Source organism: Quercus suber, unplaced genomic scaffold, assembly GCF_002906115.3.
Source record: "Quercus suber isolate HL8 unplaced genomic scaffold, Cork oak 2.0 scaffold_237, whole genome shotgun sequence".
NCBI classification, from domain to species: Eukaryota; Viridiplantae; Streptophyta; class Magnoliopsida; order Fagales; family Fagaceae; genus Quercus; species Quercus suber.
The window spans coordinates 140507-160186 of record NW_027069694.1 but is presented as its reverse complement, the minus strand read 5'-3'; the positions used below and the strand labels follow the sequence as shown (position 1 = coordinate 160186).

Sequence of the window (19680 nt, the reverse complement as noted above, 5' to 3'; positions counted from 1 at the left end):
TTTCCTATGTAACTTTACTAACGATAGATAAATTGAAATTGAAATATTATATTAAACTAAAAAAAAAAAAAAAGAGGCTCATCGCACATGCAGAGCATGTGTGATGAGGCTAGTATATATTGCGGGTTTTGGTTAGGTCAACTAGTAGAGAAATGATACATTCACAATATTTTCGCAACATTTTTTAGGTGATAAATTGTTAGCTATAGCTAAAAAAAGTAATGTTAGTGATGGACCTAAATGAGAACATAACAAACATCATTTAATATTTTTTGTGAAAATATTATTTAGTAGTGAGCCCAAATGAGAACTTAACAAAACACCATTTAATATTTTTTGTGAAAATATTATAGATGTATTTCTCCCACTGAACTCTCCACTTCCTTCTAAAAAAAAAAAGAAAAAGAAAAGACTCTCCGACTTAAAAATGAAGAAAAAGAAAAAGAAAAAACCATTACTTAGCATGACAAACGAACTATATTCAAGTATCGCCAAACCCATGAAATATCGTGTGAAAATAAATAAATAAAATTTGTACCCATCTCTTACGTCTTGGACTTTTTTTTGTTTTGTTGAAAGCTAAGGTCTAGTTCTCTCTCTCTCTCTCTCTCTCTCTCTCTCTCTCTCTCTCTCGGCATTTTTTATGAAATAAATCAATATGTAAACCAAAAATAAATAAAAAAACAACGAAACCATCTCTCTTTTTCATCCTCCTCTTTTTTGGGCCCACCCTTAAGTTTAAACTATTACAAATTAATCTTTATAATTTTGTTAGTCTCAAATCAAAGAGCTTGTAGTTGAATTGACATTTTTCCATATACAAAATGCTTAGAGTTTAGGGAGAAAAAGGTTCGAGTTGCAAAGTTAGCAAAATATTGTAATTATCTCTTAAAAAAAAATCTTTTTATATGGTATTAGCTTAAACCCTCAATCAAACCCAAAAAGTCCATGTTTTTAAGTTGATATCATTTTCAAAGACTATTACCACGAAGTTTCAAATTTAACTTTTTTTTTTTTTTTTTCTCATTTGATTTGGTAACGCGGACAAGCCGCAGTATTTCATAATAGAAAATTCGTAAACTTTATTTATATATTTTTTTTATATATACAATCTTTTCAATCAACCTAATTTTAAAAAGGGAATTTTTTTTTTTCAAATCGATTTAAAGAAATCTCCTTCAACCTATTATGTTAAGTTCATAAAATTATTCATGTGTATTAAATCAAATGTCTCATTACACGATTTATACAAGTCACATAACTCACTAAACATGTTATGATTTGAATGGTTTTATGAATTGCAACGTTGTGGGTTAAAGAAATTTGTCTCTAAATCAATTTGGAGGAAACTCTATCATTTTTTTAAAGCATAAAATAAGCTATACCAAATGAACAGTAAATGGGTCATATGATTAAAAGTACACATGGATAATAATTTTCTTCAAATTAATATGGAGATAAACTCTATACAAAGTTTTCTTCAAAATTGACTTGGAGAAATTTCTTCCAACCCATTATGTAGTAATTCATAAACTCATTTATGTGTATTAAATTACACAAACTCATCAAATTACTTGAACAATTTACTTGACTCATTAAATAGATCATATGATTAAAATTATGCATAGATAGTCGTTTGATTCACCCCATAGTGGGTTGGAGGAGTTTTCCTCCAAATTCGCATAGAGGTGAGCTTTGTCGCCAGTAAAATTATATAATTTAATTTGTAATGGTTTAAACTTAGGGTTTTGTTTTAACTTTAAATTATTATGAATTTATATAATATTTAAAATTGGATTAATTTATCATTTTTGTTAGGTACAAAAGCAAAAATCTCCAAAGAAAAACTTAAGATAATTCATTTTTTAAACTTTAGAATTTTATTTTTACCTTAATTTTCTATTAAATGTTTCATTTAAACTTTTTTAGATTTTAGAAACATTTTGTTTAATAATGTTTTTTTTAGAGAGGTAGATGGTGAGGCCATTATGCCTTTGTTTGGAAGTTCATAAGGAAAGAGAATGGAATGGAATGAGTAAATTATAAATAAATGAAAATGAATGAAATGTATTTAAGTAAACGAAAAAAATGAAAATGAAAATAAATAAATGGAAGTAAGTAACTTTTGTTGATGAGTAACACAGAGAAAAAAAATAAAATCATTTTATGATAATATTACTATTCTGTCTATTTAAAAATATAAGGCTAAATATATAGGGGTATTTTGAAATTTTTAGTAAAAAATTCATCAAATTTAATTCCATTCCTTCCAATTCCTCTCAATTTTGAAGAAAATGATAATTTTTTTTTACAAGATAGAAATCTACTCTAGCCTAATCTAAGTGTATGTGTATGTGAAATGTTGCGACTTAAATAATGCTCTCAAGTGCAAGATTGTTGCAAAGTAATAACTCGGTAAATCTGAGATCGAATCCACAGGAAAAAGGGAGTTGATTAGTATACCACAAGAGAACAAAACTAAAACAATAAAATTATATTGAAAATAAATTTTTATAGTTTGGTGAGGTAATTTTTAATGAGATGAAATAACAATATTTTAAGGCGCTAAGGTTTAGGGATTCACACACAAAACATCTATTAGTAGTCTTAACAATATTTATTTTATAACTCAACTAAAATTCATACAAAGGATGATCTTAGTCGGATGATTTAACAATAAGAACTTGAGAATTAATTGTCTAGGGTAGTTTCATGAATTGATTGGTTTTAGCAAAAACAAAACTAGTGAATTAGTTAGCAGGGAATATTAAGCATTTAACATACCCATAGTCTATGATAAATCAAAAAATTATACAGAATTAAACACTTTTCTAGATGAGTAAATCAATAAAAAACATAAATATATAGACATTAAAACCATAAAATAATTGTTAAGAACATATTAATAAACGGTTGGGTTTCACCCATTATCTAAAGCAAGGCTCCTAATAAGTCATAACACAAATAAAACTCTAAAAACTGTTTAAAAAAAAAAAAAAATTAAGAAAACCTAAATTACGTTCTATAGCAACTCCCTCCTGAATTTTGCCCTAAAAAACCTTTAAATAAGTCAAAAAATCCTATTATAAGCTGAATTTCCATTTGGAGAAAATTAAAGTTTTTAAGCTTCACTTAACCGACGTTTTTGAATCATCTCGATTGGATATCTGAGCTGAAAGTTATGCCCAAAATACTAACTGGTGCGCAACTTGGAACCCTAGTCCAAATTGGACTTGGATTTTGTGCAAATTTCCTTTGATTCCTAACTCCAATTGGACTAAAATTTCATTGGGTTGACCTACTCTGACATTATTATGGCCCTTGTAAAAATAAAATCCATTAGCATTCTTCATTGCACAATTTGCTCATTTAATTTCATTTTCCTGCAAAAGACAAATTCACGCATTAAAATTCAATTAAGCAAAAAATTAATTATTCGGTAGTATTCCAAAACCAAATATAAAATGCATAAATTAACTCAAAATAAGTATGATAATGCTTTTTAATAATGATATAAATATGAAAAATTAAGCTATTATCATGAAGTTTCCTCTTGAAAAGTTGAATCTCGACCTTTACCCCTCACACCACACAAGCACTTATACTTGTGAAATGACTATTGCACCAAGAGTGTACAGTGTAAGAAAATGATAATTCTAAAATAGAAAGGAATAAGTGTTTGTTCCCACCCATTTCATTATCTAATTAAACTCTCAAATAAGGGAAGTGAATGAATATTTTAAAATTATTCTTTTAATTTATTCCTATTTCATTTCTTTCTCTCCTCCCAAACGAGCTCTATATTATCACTAGAATTCCATGGGTCAACCCCTTTAACGGCATTAACTAAAAAGTGTGTTGGAATGTTTAAATGTGTGCGTGTTTAGCATTAAATTATAAGCTGTTATGCAGATTTCACACCTTTTTTTTCTCAGTTTTATTTCAAATAATTTGACTTTATTGAAATAAACTAATTTTTAGCTGCTTGTCCCACGTCATACAAATAAGCTATCAAAAATAAACAATATTAACTAGAAACATAAATATAACTAATTTTTTTAAAAAGTAATTCACAAAAAATAAAAAATAAAAAACTAACTTTTTAACTTTTTTTTTTCATGTTATGCAAAAACATTATTGAAAATAAGAAAATCTCAATACACATATACACCTAAATTTATAAAAATAAAAGAAGTGATTTACATATATAGTAAAAAATAAACAATAACCCATCAAAAATAAAATAAAATAAAGGCAAAAATGCAAAACTGACCCTTTAAGTTTTAGCATTTTTTATTTCAGTCCTCTAACTTTCAGTTTTGTCATTTCAGTCCTCTAACTTTTAATTTTTGTCAATGTGGTATTCCGTTAGAACTCAGTTAGCTAATACCGTTAAGTTTTTTTTTTTTTTTTTTTTTAATTTCAAAATTAAAAGAAAATAAGAAAAATTTGTTAAAAAAAAAAAAATGTAAGGGGAACGACGAACTCAAACACAAAACCAGTGGAGTTGGAGAATGAGCCAAATCAAGTGCCTGAGCCACAATTCATTATCCTGCACAGCGAAAGAAGTTATTCTGTCCTGCCCACCAACCAGTAATAAAAGGAAAGGTGCCCACAACACCAGAAGAAGACCAGTATCATCATCCATTTTGTCATGCCTAGAAGTATATTTCTCTTCACTGTCAAAGACTAGTCCAACAGCAAAGCTAGCAGCCCAGTCAGCCAGAAGGTAAGCTGTCCAGATTATGAAAGTTACCCATTTGTATGCTGTTTTCTTTCTCAGGGATGCAGTAAAAAGCAAAAAAATTTGAAGAAAGAGGCTAAGGAGAACAAAGCTCCTGACATTCCAGTTCTCCCATAATTTCTTGATGTCTTTATAGAAAAGGATTATATTCTACTTGTGGTCATTTCCCTGTAAAGCAATCTTTGTTATTGCGCCCTCCACAAAACTAACTTAAGGGGAACGACGAACTCAATGACCGACTGGGAATCGCCTATAACTCGGTCATTGAGTTCGTCGTTCCCCTTACATGGTTTTTTTTTTTTAACAGATTTTTCTTATTTTCTTTTAATTTCGAAATTAAAAAAAAAAAAAAAAAAAAAAAAAAAAAAAAAAAAACTTAACGTCATCAGCTAACTGAAATCTAACGGAATACTACATTGACAAAAATTAAAAGTTAGAGGACTGAAATGACAAAATTGAAAGTTAGAGGACTGAAATAAAAAATACTGAAACTTAAAGGGTCAGTTTTGCATTTTTGCCTAAAATAAATAAACAATAAGAAAAACATGCTGAAAAAGCCAAATTGCCAAAATTGGTGATGTAATTGTTTACTATGTCAAATTAAAATTAAAATTAAAAACAAAAACAAAAACAAACAAAAAAAATCTGTAAAATTAGAACAAGCAAATACCAAATAGAAGCAGAGAGTCAAAAAAATTCCCCTCCCTTTTCACATTGTATCTGAAAATTTCTCTCATTACAAATATATCTGATGCATTAATCTTTGGCTTCAAGCTTCTTGGTCAAATGGGCTTTGCTTTTTGAGCCAGCAGAATCTACGAAACTTCTTTACTCGAGAGAAAGAGAGAGTGAGAGAGAAGGAATCACCAGAATTTCACACACCATGGAAGGTAATTTTTTTTTTTTTTATTATTTCTCAATCTCAAATTCATATTGGCGTATTGGGTTTTCGTTTTCTGATTGATTTGTGTCAGTTGGCTTCTGGGTTTTCTGCGTTAGGATGTGTAATTGAATTCCTTGCATGGACAGACAAATTGTTGTAATGGTTGAGGTAATGTCCGGGATATGGATTTTTGGGGAGGGACTGTTTGGTAGCTGAGAAAACTGAGGGAAAATATTAACTTGGGGATTTTTTTTTAATTTTTTTTTTACTTCTATTGTTGTCTGCTTTTCGTTTTGTCCTCTTGGGTCCTGAAATTGGGATTGATGCAGAATTTAAATATTCAAAAGCTTTTGATGCCTTTTGATTCCTACATTTTCTTGGTAGCCAAACTGGGTATTATTACTTTTCTTTTTATTCTCTTCATAATGGCAATGATAATATTATTTAAATTTGAGTTTGATGAATGATGATTTTGCCTCAATTGCATTGTTGAACGGAAATTTTGTTATTTGTGAATGCTGTGGTATTGTCCAGCGTTTGAATTTGATGTGTTAAATTGTGTCCACAATGGTTTAATTACAAACCTCCAAATTTTGGATTGGGTGGTATGGTTTCATTGAAGATCTGATTAGATTTAGGAAGCCTTATGCCGATGAACTCTGGCTCAAATAATACTTTCTCCTCCTACAAGAATGGGTGGATGTTGCAGTTTTGGGTTCAAAATCCATTGGGTACATGTTTAACATAATTTAAAAAAGAAATAAATGAGTAAATAAAATTGTGAAGCCTTGTACAAAAATGGGGAATCCGGTACCTAGTTGAGTTGTGGAGGAGAGCTAATTGTGGCTGGTATAACATAAATTTGTGGAAGTGAACGTAATTATGCAAGGATGAGCTTCAAAATATCGTGGTTTATAAAACAATTGACTTGATGAATTATTCTTGGTTGAAAAACACTTTTTGTTTTTTATAACATTGGAAACCTTTCTAAAGAAGAGTCCTTTGGATTTGTCTCTAGCCAGTGAAACCTACGGGCAATTGACCCCACCCGCCAGAATTAGTTGCGGGGTAATCCAGGGGCATTTTCCATGATGGGTTAAGTAGTTTATGCTTGTGCCTAAGAGCAGTAAAATCACTTGTAGAAATAGTATTCTTGATGCATCTGATCGTGATTTCATGCATGTAACAGAAGACATGATTTTGCATGTACTTTATCAAGCTGCCTTACTTTTCAACAGACAAAATTAACATGAAGAGAAAATAAATTTATGCAATCACAATAATAAGGAAAGTGAGATGCAATTTTACAAATATCTGAAGATTTGATGAAATCTTTTTTGTTTCTTAGTTGATCATCCAATTTTAATATTTTCCTTGTGAGCAAAGGGAGAAGCTCTAAGACTTCTTCTTTTTTTCTATTGCTTCCCTCCATTTATCTGATGTACATTCAGCTAGAGGGTTTATGTCCCATGAGAAGACAGATAAAAGGAGGGGTGATGACCAAATAGACATATGAGTGATTTTCTTTTTGGCTCAGAAACTAAGAGGATTTATGACATCTATTATCTATCTCTTCATTTACGTGGAAAGCACTTAGTTGTTGGGATGACTTCAACTCATCAAATGCTTTACCATGAGTGTTATATATATTGGTAAATAAATTAAACTAGTGGCTGATTGGGCCAACAAATATATACTGATAGACATCAAGGTCATTATTATCATTAATCATGTCTTATTTTTTAATAATTTTCTATTTTTGTTAGAATCAAGTGAAGTACACTCAGAAGAGAACAAAGTTTCTTCAGAGAAGGATAAGAAAAGAAGGCTCAAGACACCTGCCCAAGTTATGGCATTGGAGAGATTTTATAATGGTATGATCACTTATCTTGTCATATCTTCTCTTAGGCTTTCTGCTAAGTGCCCAGGCATTATTTTTTCTGAAGGAGAAATTTGTTTGACTTCTCTTAGAGCACAAATACCCTACCGAGGAAATGAAATCCCAACTTGCAGAGCAGTTAGGATTAACAGAAAAGCAAATATCTGGATGGTTTTGCCACAGAAGGTTAAAAGACAAAAAATTGTTGAGAGATGAAGCTTGTGCTAGTGGACGACAAGATCGTTCAAGTGTTGTTATTCAGGATCGTGGCAGTGGACTTGGACAGGATTCTTGTGGCAGCACTAAACACGGGGATTATAGGAATATTGATCCAAGGGAAGTTGAAAGCCGGAGGCTCTATGGGAATGATTTTCAAGTTTCAGACCTCACCTATAAGCATATGAGTCATTATACAGAAACTGTTAGTGGCACAGATGATACATCTTCAGAGAGTAGCTCATCTTCTCAAGACAAGTTGTTTTCACAGACTGAAGATCCATACGATGTAGAAAATTCTAGATATCTAACCCATAATGGAGCCATTGCACCCATAAATGCCAAAAGTGCAAAAATTATGGGATATAAGCCATCAGGATACTTGAAAGTGAAGGGTGAAATTGAAAATGCTGCTATTACTGCTGTTAAGAGGCAATTGGGGGGGCATTATCGAGAGGATGGTCCACCACTTGGTGTGGAATTTCAGCCACTTCCTCCTGGTGCATTTGAGTCTCCAATTCAGAAACCAGTCCGTGGTAAGTTATGACATATATTTCTGTGTCAGATTAACTACTCTTAATGAAGTTTTATGCAACTTGTCCTGCAAGAGAGGAATCTCCGGTTGTGGTTGGTTAGATCTTTTTGCTTAATTTTATGGTTATTTCTCTCTCTTTTTTTTTTTTTCATTGTTTTCCTTTTGTGTGTTTGTGTTTGAGAAAGATTATCAGTATTTCTTATTTACAAGAAAGAATTGCATTGCAAATTTTTTTTTTTCTGTAGGCAAATGATAAGGGGGGAAGCATAACTAGCTCAAGCCAATTCCAACAAATGAAGTTTTGCTTTTAGGAACAGGACATAGATGATTTATGAAAAAGATTTATAGTGCAATTGTGTACATTTGAAATCAATATATAGAGGGTGCATTGGCTTTGGTCTTAGCTGATGTAGGTACTGCAGGGTTTGAATAAGATCAATTGGAAAACAAGTTCAAACATGGGTTTTGGAAAAATTTGATTAAATCAGTGTTTCTTTGTTATGCTAGTTTTGCGAGTTTTCCTACTTAGCAGGTTCTTGTTTACAGTTTGCTGTATACCCAATGCCGGCAGTCATTTGATGAAATAGCATATATTTGGATATCTAGAGCTTGATCTACCAAGTTTGCACTTTAAACTTTTAGTTTTATAATATAAACTCTGAAAGAATTTATTATTATTTTTTAAATAAAATAATTTCAGACATTTGTAACCAGTTGAATAATAGAATGAATGTCTTGCACATGGATGGTAAGTTTGAAAAGTTGGCTGGGGGAGGGAGACTGAAGAAAAAGCTACATGTGTAGAAGCTCTAAATGTACTTTCTAAGTATCTGAGTTATTTTCTTAAACTGGTATCATCACAACAAAATATGATAGTATTTTGATTTTAGAGATGGACGCTGGAAAGGAGTTTGAAATGGGCAGTTGTTTAAAGGGGGGAGAAGAGAGAGAGAGAGAGAGAGAGAGAGAGAGAGTTTAAGAGGTAGTTGGAAGATGTTTTTGATAATTAAGAGTATTATTAATTAAATTATCAAATTATTATTGCAATCTAAAACTGTAGCAGTTTACGCTATCATAAGTGGAAATACTTTTCACTCAAAATTATTTGAGAATTCTTTTTATCAGTGATAGACATGTACATCAGTACATGTATATATCTCTATGCGTTACTTAGTATGTGGTTCCTTTGTTTTATAGAGCAGACAACTCTTTTTCTTAATTTCCTGGCAAAACTTCTTTCTGGAGCAGGTTGGATTCTTATGTTTCATATATATGTGCTTTTGCAGAACCATACTATGATGAGGATCTTTCTATTCCCAATTCTCCAGACATCTCTGGAGCGGAAAGGCAACCCAGTCTCAGCAATGTAAGTGGAGTTTCTGATCCTTTTTTTTCAAGCACTGACAATTTAGTAAGAGAAGCTATATTTTACTACATATGTAGGATGACTGTGATGGAGGTTGAAAAAAGACGGGAAAAACTTATAAATATGTTAATCTAACTATATATAATTGTCATGACAAGGGCTGAACCAGATCAATTGATGTCAAAACTGAAAGTCCATGTGATATATCTTGATGTATAAAATTTTGCAATTTTTTTATCTTTAGTAAGTGCTGGATGATTTTGTGATGTTATGTTAAGGATTAGGGGGAGAAGATAGACCATAGTTATTCTGGGTAGGGTGCCTTTATTGCAACTCTTCTTTGTACAAAATATATTTTTACGAACCATTCTGCATTTTACTGTATTATGAATATCTGAGATATATATATATATATATACACACAAACTTATATTATGACTTACATCAAACTCAACTCTGCTGCTGCACTTGACAGTTTTTATGTATTTGGGGTTTCCAGTCAGATCCACATATATAAGGAGCCAACCTAAAATTGCTAATTTGACTTGGTTTATGAAATACTGCAAAACGCATCTTTTTGAGAAGGAAAAAGTTCGTCATGTGTCATGTTTCAATGTACTTGGCTGGCACAAATTAAGTTCTTAAAGTTTTAGTGTTTGTTAGCAGTTACATAGTGTAGCTGTAATGTTTCCCCTAGAATTCAAGTGATACTTTCAGTACTGGATATGGATGCCACAACTGAGTAAAAATTGTGGTTATTTGGATTGGATTCTGAACTATTGAACTCTTGCTTTCTAGAGATCCAAATTAATTATCTTATGGGAGAAATTCATTTACTAATTTAAGGCTCATTTGCTGCTTTAGCATCATCACAACCTCCATCTTTTGTGACACTGTCACTACTGCTGCGGTCACTGCCCTCACTTCCACTTCTGCCATTACTTTTGTGGCAGTATCACCATCATTTTTTGTCAACCACCATTTTTTACTGTCAAGTAACTCTTAAACCCCTCTCTCTCCTACCCTTTGAAGAAATACTGAAAGGGAAAAGTGCAACTGCTACCATATTACTACCACCCATTGGACCTCCACTACTGCCTCTGCAGACCACTCCTGCACCAGCAGCATGTGTACTTCCAACAGCATCACCTTCATATTCTTAACACATATATTTCCCCAAGTTGAACCCCAACTTTTAAGAGATTCCACCTGGTGGTTAAAAATAAAAAATAAATAAAATCTGGGCTGAGCAAGTCTTTTTCAATTCTTTGGTTTTTAACTGACCTGCAATTACTAGTGACAGTGCAATCTATATTCATTTAAACTGTAGATTTCTGAAAGCTCTGAACAACAGAGCTTACTCCTGCACTTTTGCTTTACTACAACAAATAATATTTCTATAGTATTCCTAGAAGCCCGATAAACTTATTTATAAAGCCTTTGCATCAATTCCAGTAGGAATTGCATTCTTGGTGCCATTTGTATAAGTGGCTTCTTTTATGGAGTAATTCTTTTGGTGACTTTTGTAATTTTCCCTTTACCATGCCTTTTCAGGGATATGAGCCATATAATTCCAAATTGAGTTCACAGGATTTATATATGGAAGAGGCAAACAGTAGCGGGATGCATGGGTCTCATTACCAGGATAAGATATCTCAGTTAAAACAGAAGTCAACTGTTCTCAACCATGTCAAACCTTTCCCTAAGCAGAACTCTTCCTTGGATCTCTATGAAGATTCTGCTGGAGAAACCTCTGTTTATAATAGCAAGAGGAATCAAAGAATGAGCTCTAAGCATGGTGTCGAAGGGATGAGGATTGATTCTATCACTAACCATCGTGGTCACTATGATGGGAAAATTGAAAGCGAGATGCATGATTATGCTAATGTCAGCCCCAATGTCATCCAAAGGAATGAATACTTCAAATTTAAGCCTCCAAATTTGATACATAACCGCTTTGAGTCACTTGACACTGAAGAGAGAGGACTATCTACAAGGATGAAAAAGGTTGAGTTTTTGGTTTAGACCTCTCTATGATTTGCTATATTATTAAACAACTCTCATGTTAATTGAAAGTGCATTGCTTGAAATTCTGGTATTTATGCGCATATGTGCAGGAGGAGAAAGTTAATCGAAAATGGAAGGGTATAAAAGAACAAGGCAACCAAGTTAAATTAAAGATGCATTCAACAAATGAAATTAAAGTGAGTTTGAGCTTTGGCCAATTTTTATATGACATTGTGATACTTATATATAAACACACATTATGGAAAAATATATTTACATAAGTATATGCATGCATGTGTATGTGCAATTTTTGCATTTCTGTTGATGCTCCGTTTTATATTGAAGGTTCCAAAACGAGTCAGACATGATCTTCTGCAGCAAGACTATGTGACAAAGGCACCATTCACTGAAATGCAAACAAGGAAATTTCTGAGCAAAGGGTCGGTATTAAATCTTCTTGTGATTGTTATCTCTTCCATTTCATGAGCATGCATGTGCCTTCACCTGTTTATCTGTTTGCTTGTGCAACAGTGCCCCTTTCATTTTCCTTGATATGACTTGAACAAGACCTATTCCAAACCAATCCCTTCTTTCTGAGCCAAAGCCCAAGTGGCATGTGCAGGAGTGGACCAGAATTCAAGATTGGGTGGACAAAGTGATAATTAGAATGAAAAGTAACCAAACTTAAGGGGGGCATGAAGTGAATAAGTACACTTAACTTAAAAAAAAGGAGGGGTGGGGTGGGGGGGGGGGGGGAAGCTGCATTCTGGAAAATTTAACTGAAATATAACAGTAGAACTTTAAATTTTAGGAAGTGTGGGGGCCATGTTGTTTCTATCCCTCAATGGGGAGAGGTTGATTGTGGAATCTAAATCTACTGTTGAAGTATCTCAAAAAAGTATAATAATTAATCTGATTTTAGTGAAGCTCTAAATGTCCAAACTCTAGTCCTTTAATTAATAAATTCCGACACTAAGCAATAGGAGTATAAAAATCCAATATGACAAATATTGTAACATTTGACATAAACACTCTACTCATTCCTCACTAGCTCTGACATTTTCTTACATTTTTAGAGGCGTCTCCTGGTATTATTGCATATCATGCTTATTTGTTTCAGTGAGAGTGGAATGATGAAAATGTATGTTATTGGTGGCTTGGCGTCTTAAGGGGAAGGTGTAACTATGATTAGGATTATGACTCGCCATTTAATGGGAGTTTTTCCATGACAAAATGACTGAGAATTTAGAAATGAACAGCTATGGAAATTCTAGGAAACTGACCTCCCAATCATAAATTATTCGCATTTTTTCTTCAATTGCTTTTCTTTCTATTTGTTTTGGTTGAATTTTTCTGTTGTCCTTTTGGAGGACGAAGAGCTCACTGTATCACCTTTCTATGCTGTATACCTATCTCGCCCCCCACCCAAACCAAAAAAAAAAAAAAAAATCCTGTTCCTGTATATATGTTAACTTATTATCACCATTTTTTGTGTTGCACTTACTTCTTTTTTTCTTTTCTTTCTTTGGGGCTCTACACAGCTAATTATTATTTTGATTGCATTATATATTGTCTAGATCTGTCATGGAGATGCCTTCTAGCTTCAGTGAGGATGAAACTGCAGAAAACAGCTCTTCCCAGGAATTAGGTGTCAGTAGTTGATTGATGGTAGAAAGCTTTAGGGTCCTCAAAGCTATGGCCATGTACAGTTCAATGGAGAATCACTTTTTTGGTAGTATCAAGGGAGCATCGTTTAGCATTATAATCATCAGCAGCAAACTTTTCAGTTAATAGTGGCTAGCAATTGTTTTAGCAGTTGCAGGGTCACCTGTTTATAAGTGTAGAGAGAACTCCTTTTTATTTTTTTATTAATTTGACTGCTTCACAGAGAAAATGTTGCAGATAAAAGTTTGTTTGTAAGATTCTTCTGCTTGGATCCACCAACTGTTCAAGGACTATCGAAATCAAAGCTCACAAAGACATCACTGCCTTTTTGTTGTTGTATGATGGTGGTGCTTTCTGCCGCTGGATTTGGCTTGCTTTAATATATTAATCAATATCATATTATATATTATATAATAAAAGTCATATTATATACTATATAATAAAAGTTGAGCTAGAAGCTATAATTGCGCCAACAGCTAAGTAGCTGCACCAAATTGCAGAAAATTTATAGATAAAAGTAACACCTTGTTTGTTCTTATCAACCTTTTTTATTTTTATTTTATTTTTATTTTATTTTTAAGAAAACAATATGTTTGGTAATTATTATTTCCCCCAGCTTTCTAGTTTCAACAGCTATTTTCTAGTTTCTAGGCCTCAAAAGTCAAAACTTGTGTGGTAACTGAAAACTAGTTTTCTAGTTTCAAAAACTGTTTTCTATCTTTTAGGCCTCAAAAGTTGTTTGGTAACTGAAAACAAATAGAAAGCAAAAATGGTTTCCAAATCTCAACTTACAAAAAGAAACTAAAAACAAACAGAAGGGTATTTTCTTTTTCCTTTTCTTTTTTTATTTATTTATAATTTTAAAGATAGAATTCTATTCTAGCATAATCTAAGTATATATGTGTGTGAAATTTCCTCCTAGAGACTTAAATCCCGGCTCTTGTCCCTTACACCTCACAAACACTTATACTTGTGGAGTGACTATTGTATCAAGGATGTACGGTAGTGGGTATTTTTAATTTTTAGTTTTGAAGGAAGCATTCAAAAACAAGGAGAAAATTTGTGTATTTTGATGTGCACTTAAATTAAGTCCAAGGTTGAATCCTGGTAGGAACAAAAATAACAAACAAAAGCAAAAGCTTTAAAATGAAATTAGTAAATTACTACAGCAATGCCTACAGAGAGGGCTAATTTCGTCCTCCTGTAGCAAAAAGAGGTGAGTTCTTGTTCTTCTTCGTCTTTTTCATCTTCTTCTTCACAAGCACCCATTGAGCTCTCTCATTGTCTGTGTGTGGATGAGTTTAAATCAAACATTTTTTTCAGTCTAAGCTCAATTGGTCATGGCGGTATGTATGTGGTTTGCTAGGCTCAAACAATATGTTTGGTATCCATACTTTCTCCAAATTTTCAAATTTTAGTCATTAAAGTGGTTGCTTTAACTAAAGGGACATTATTGACATTTGAAGTAAAATAAGCATTCCTTTAGCGGGGTTTAATATACATAGTTACAAATCAAGATTCAAAGCTAAAAACCACCACTCTCTAATTAAGGAAATCTGAGAAAATCTATGTTCTGATTTTAACAATGTAAAAATGGCGATTATAGATATCCATAATAATTCACGAACGACTGCCACAAAATAATTAGTAAGGGTAAAGAGAAAAATGATAGTATAATGAACATAATGATCAGGAAGGCTAATTCGCATGATAACTAAAAATATATATTTATAATATATTTATTGAACCGTTATCTTCTTATTATTATGCTTAATTTGTATAATTAAGCTATTATTTGCATTAGTCGATCCATGTTGTTTATTTTTATATAATTTCTTGAATAAAATGTTATTTAAATAAGTTTACAAGAGGTTAGCCAAAAAAAAAAAAAGTTTACAAGAGTGTGTGGGACAAGTAATTAAGGGAGAATGAAGGTCAAATTAGAATTAAAGAAGTGTCAAATGATCATTAATATTGTACTATGTTTGGAAGGTTCAAATTAAGGGGGAAAAAGGCATAATTTGAAAATGAAAAAATAAATAATTATGTCATCAATCAAATATTTAAATTTCAAATTTTTGTAGTATAAAATTATGTACAAAAAATAAATTTATGGATCAAATAGTAAATAACATTTGATTGATACAAAATTTGATATGCATGTTAAGAATATAAAGAATATAAAAAATATACAATACAACAATTAAATTTTTAAAATATGTAATCATGTTAATTTTTTAGAGAAAGTTATAATAACTTAAAAAAATTGTCAAACTTCAACGTGAGTTCTTTATTATTATTAGGATAAAGATGGTGTAGGATGTATGTTTATCCAAAAAACAAAACAAAAAATGTAGGCTAAAAAACACAAAGTAACATGTTTTTAAAACACTCATGTTTTGTAACGTTTTTATTTTAGTTTTCAAAACTTATTTTCAAGAACAAATATTAAAAAAAAAACAATTTTATTTTGTTTTCAAAATCAGCTGATTTTGGAAACAAAATTAAATTGTTTGGTAACCATAGAGAAAAAAAAATTCCAAGAACAGAATAAAAATAAAATAAAATAAAATAAAATAAAATAAAAACTTGTCTGGATTGTTAGCCAAAAAACAGTTTTCTAGACAAAAAAAAAAAAAAAAAATCAAGGCTCTCATTATTATAAGATTATTATGGTAGGTGCCCACTTTGAAAAACTATCAAAGAATAAATTAAACCAGTAAGTGATGACGCAATCAATCAAGACAACCACTCATAATACATTATTGAATGAAGGCTTTGATTACAATATTATTATGGTAGAATTTTAAGCCAAAATTCTTTAATGATATTACTAGTAGAGAGGCAGGAACACTTCTTTTTTAATGAGATTGAACAAATTCTTTAATGATACAAACTAGGCAACACATAATTCAGTTAAAGCAACCACTTTAATGACTNCATATCAAACAAAATAAAGCAAAGAGAACTTTTGAAGATCAAAAGAAAGTCAAGCGAAAGGGACATTATTGACATTTGAAGTAAAATAAGCATTCCTTTAGCGGGGTTTAATATACATAGTTACAAATCAAGATTCAAAGCTAAAAACCACCACTCTCTAATTAAGGAAATCTGAGAAAATCTATGTTCTGATTTTAACAATGTAAAAATGGCGATTATAGATATCCATAATAATTCACGAACGACTGCCACAAAATAATTAGTAAGGGTAAAGAGAAAAATGATAGTATAATGAACATAATGATCAGGAAGGCTAATTCGCATGATAACTAAAAATATATATTTATAATATATTTATTGAACCGTTATCTTCTTATTATTATGCTTAATTTGTATAATTAAGCTATTATTTGCATTAGTCGATCCATGTTGTTTATTTTTATATAATTTCTTGAATAAAATGTTATTTAAATAAGTTTACAAGAGGTTAGCCAAAAAAAAAAAAAGTTTACAAGAGTGTGTGGGACAAGTAATTAAGGGAGAATGAAGGTCAAATTAGAATTAAAGAAGTGTCAAATGATCATTAATATTGTACTATGTTTGGAAGGTTCAAATTAAGGGGAAAAAAGGCATAATTTGAAAATGAAAAAATAAATAATTATGTCATCAATCAAATATTTAAATTTCAAATTTTTGTAGTATAAAATTATGTACAAAAAATAAATTTATGGATCAAATAGTAAATAACATTTGATTGATACAAAATTTGATATGCATGTTAAGAATATAAAGAATATAAAAAATATACAATACAACAATTAAATTTTTAAAATATGTAATCATGTTAATTTTTTAGAGAAAGTTATAATAACTTAAAAAAATTGTCAAACTTCAACGTGAGTTCTTTATTATTATTAGGATAAAGATGGTGTAGGATGTATGTTTATCCAAAAAACAAAACAAAAAATGTAGGCTAAAAAACACAAAGTAACATTTTATTAAAACACTCATGTTTTGTAACGTTTTTATTTTAGTTTTCAAAACTTATTTTCAAGAACAAATATTAAAAAAAAAACAATTTTATTTTGTTTTCAAAATCAGCTGATTTTGGAAACAAAATTAAATTGTTTGGTAACCATAGAGAAAAAAAAATTCCAAGAACAGAATAAAAAAAAATAAAATAAAATAAAATAAAATAAAAACTTGTCTGGATTGTTAGCCAAAAAACAGTTTTCTAGACAAAAAAAAAAAAAAAAAATCAAGGCTCTCATTATTATAAGATTATTATGGTAGGTGCCCACTTTGAAAAACTATCAAAGAATAAATTAAACCAGTAAGTGATGACGCAATCAATCAAGACAACCACTCATAATACATTATTGAATTGTCCTACTGGAGAACAAAAAGGATGAGAGGAGAGAGAGTTAATGTTGTAATGTGTTGACCGACATGATGGTTAAACTATTTTGGGATATTTTTGTCTTTCATTCCTAATGGGAAATTTCCTCCTAGAATATCACTAGCATACTTAGTAGTAATCTTTGAGAAACATATCCAAATTCACAATTATTGTCTTTGAACAAATGAATAAAGTGGTTTAAGGACAAAACTTTCTACATCACCAGAAATAAAGTTGAAATTATGTACTTTCTTTCCAGGTTCCTGTCAAAGGATACAATTTGTTCGATTTAATGCGAGTCAAAGTTTCCAACTACGTCTTTGTCCTGTAAGATAGTCGAAGGTGTGGTGGCTAGAATATAGGGAAATTCGTCAATTCCACGAGAAGAATATGCGTGAAAGTTGAAACCATCATTACAAGTACTCTGAATTTATGTATCTCAATCGTTGTTGTTAAATTATTTTTCTTGTTATTTTTGCTTTCTTCTGTTATAGGAAACAAATCAACTCCGGTGCATATTCATGCACTTTCTTAGTCATTACAAGGAGATGGGGTGCGTAACTCCACATGCTGTGAGAGATATATGGACTAGGAGCACAAAATTAAAGCAAAAATCTATTATAAAAAGCAAATATAATAATACTAGTAGTCAAACTCAAATACAAAAGAACACAGACTATTTTCTATTCCACTAGCTGATTGATCAAGCATAATACATGAACTGTAGATTACAAAAAGGAAAAAAACAATGTAGAACCCATCCATTCTCACATCTTTTTCTTTCCTCATATTTTTGGCTCAAACTCTTTGAATTGAACTTGGTACCTGCACAAGGGACATGTAGCTTTACTCCTAAGCCAATTCACAATACAATCGGAATGAAACTTGTGCATGCACTTGAGCATTCTTCCTTCAACTCCGAAGTTCATGTCTTCTTGGCAAACCCCACAAACCGCCCCATCTTCCTCAATCACCACATCCTTAGACCCTTTAAACACCGGGTCCATACTCTTGGCCAAGATCCTCCCTAGCCATCTCCACACTTCAAGCTGAACCTCCTGCATCACCGTGTTGAAATCGCGCTTGGTTTCGCGTGCACGAAACGAGGCTAACTTGGCCGTCAAGGTTTCCAACCTTATGCTTTGCAATTCCAAGGGATCCAACTTCCCTGTAAACGTCCTAGGATCATACGAACCATCAAAAGTTGAGTACTGTGCCCAGTTTCTCGTCTTGTCCAGCAGTTCAGCCCTCAACATAGCTATTTGAAATTCATCAGCCTCCATGGTGAAAGTCGTGAGCTTCTGTCACAAATCACAATTCACAATTCTTGGCAATACTAGTAAAAGAATGAAGAGATATAGAGTGGTTTTGGTTTGCGGTTTGTGGGATTTATAAGAAGTGCAATATTTCAGAGTTCGAGCAGGATAAGGAGTAAGGACTTAAATTTCTGTGGGTTCCGAATAGGAGAAGGAGAAGGAGAAGAAACAAAATTTTCACCGACCTTCGAAACAAAAAGTAGCCCAACCCAGGAACGACGTTTGTACAAAGTCAAGAAAGAATTATTTACGCGTTTAGAAACTTTAGAAAACATGCCAAAAAGGACCTGGACACGTGGGGTGTTCTTCTAGAGGAGTCTAGTGCTATATATATGTATATGGGGCTGTGAATGTAGAAACCAGAAAGAGAAAGTACTAGGAAGGAGATTTTATGTACTTTTTCATATAGGGCCACGACCCATGAGGGAAATTGTATAGAAATTTGGATTGCATTTACTGCTTAATTATCCATAAATTAAATAAATAACAAAGAATCAGGGTCCCAACAAATTGGATTGGGTTTAGTCCTTCAAATTGGATTTGCAATTGGTTCCATACTTCCATGTACACGTTTTTTTTTTTTCCTTTTCTTTTTTGAAGGGACTGATTTATGTGGTTTGGACAAAGTGGACTATAACTCAGGACTTCTTACTCTACAGTCACATTAATCAAAAGAAATCTCTCAATTATTGACCCTATACTATAGTATGAGATTACTGAGTAATTTCTA

The 19680-nt window shown here is 31.6% G+C and overlaps 1 protein-coding gene across 1 annotated transcript; it reads left to right on the top strand.

The window, feature by feature from the left end:
• Positions 1-5380: 5380 nt before the first annotated feature.
• LOC111988881 (homeobox-DDT domain protein RLT1) lies at positions 5381-13620 on the top strand. The gene is made up of 8 exons (XM_024020687.2): positions 5381-5634; positions 7394-7501; positions 7599-8258; positions 9544-9623; positions 11178-11630; positions 11741-11827; positions 11976-12070; positions 13208-13620. Exons 1-8 carry the CDS (start codon positions 5628-5630, stop codon positions 13290-13292), a joined length of 1575 nt encoding a protein of 524 aa, XP_023876455.1. The 5' UTR covers positions 5381-5627; the 3' UTR covers positions 13293-13620.
• Positions 13621-19680: the final 6060 nt, after the last annotated feature.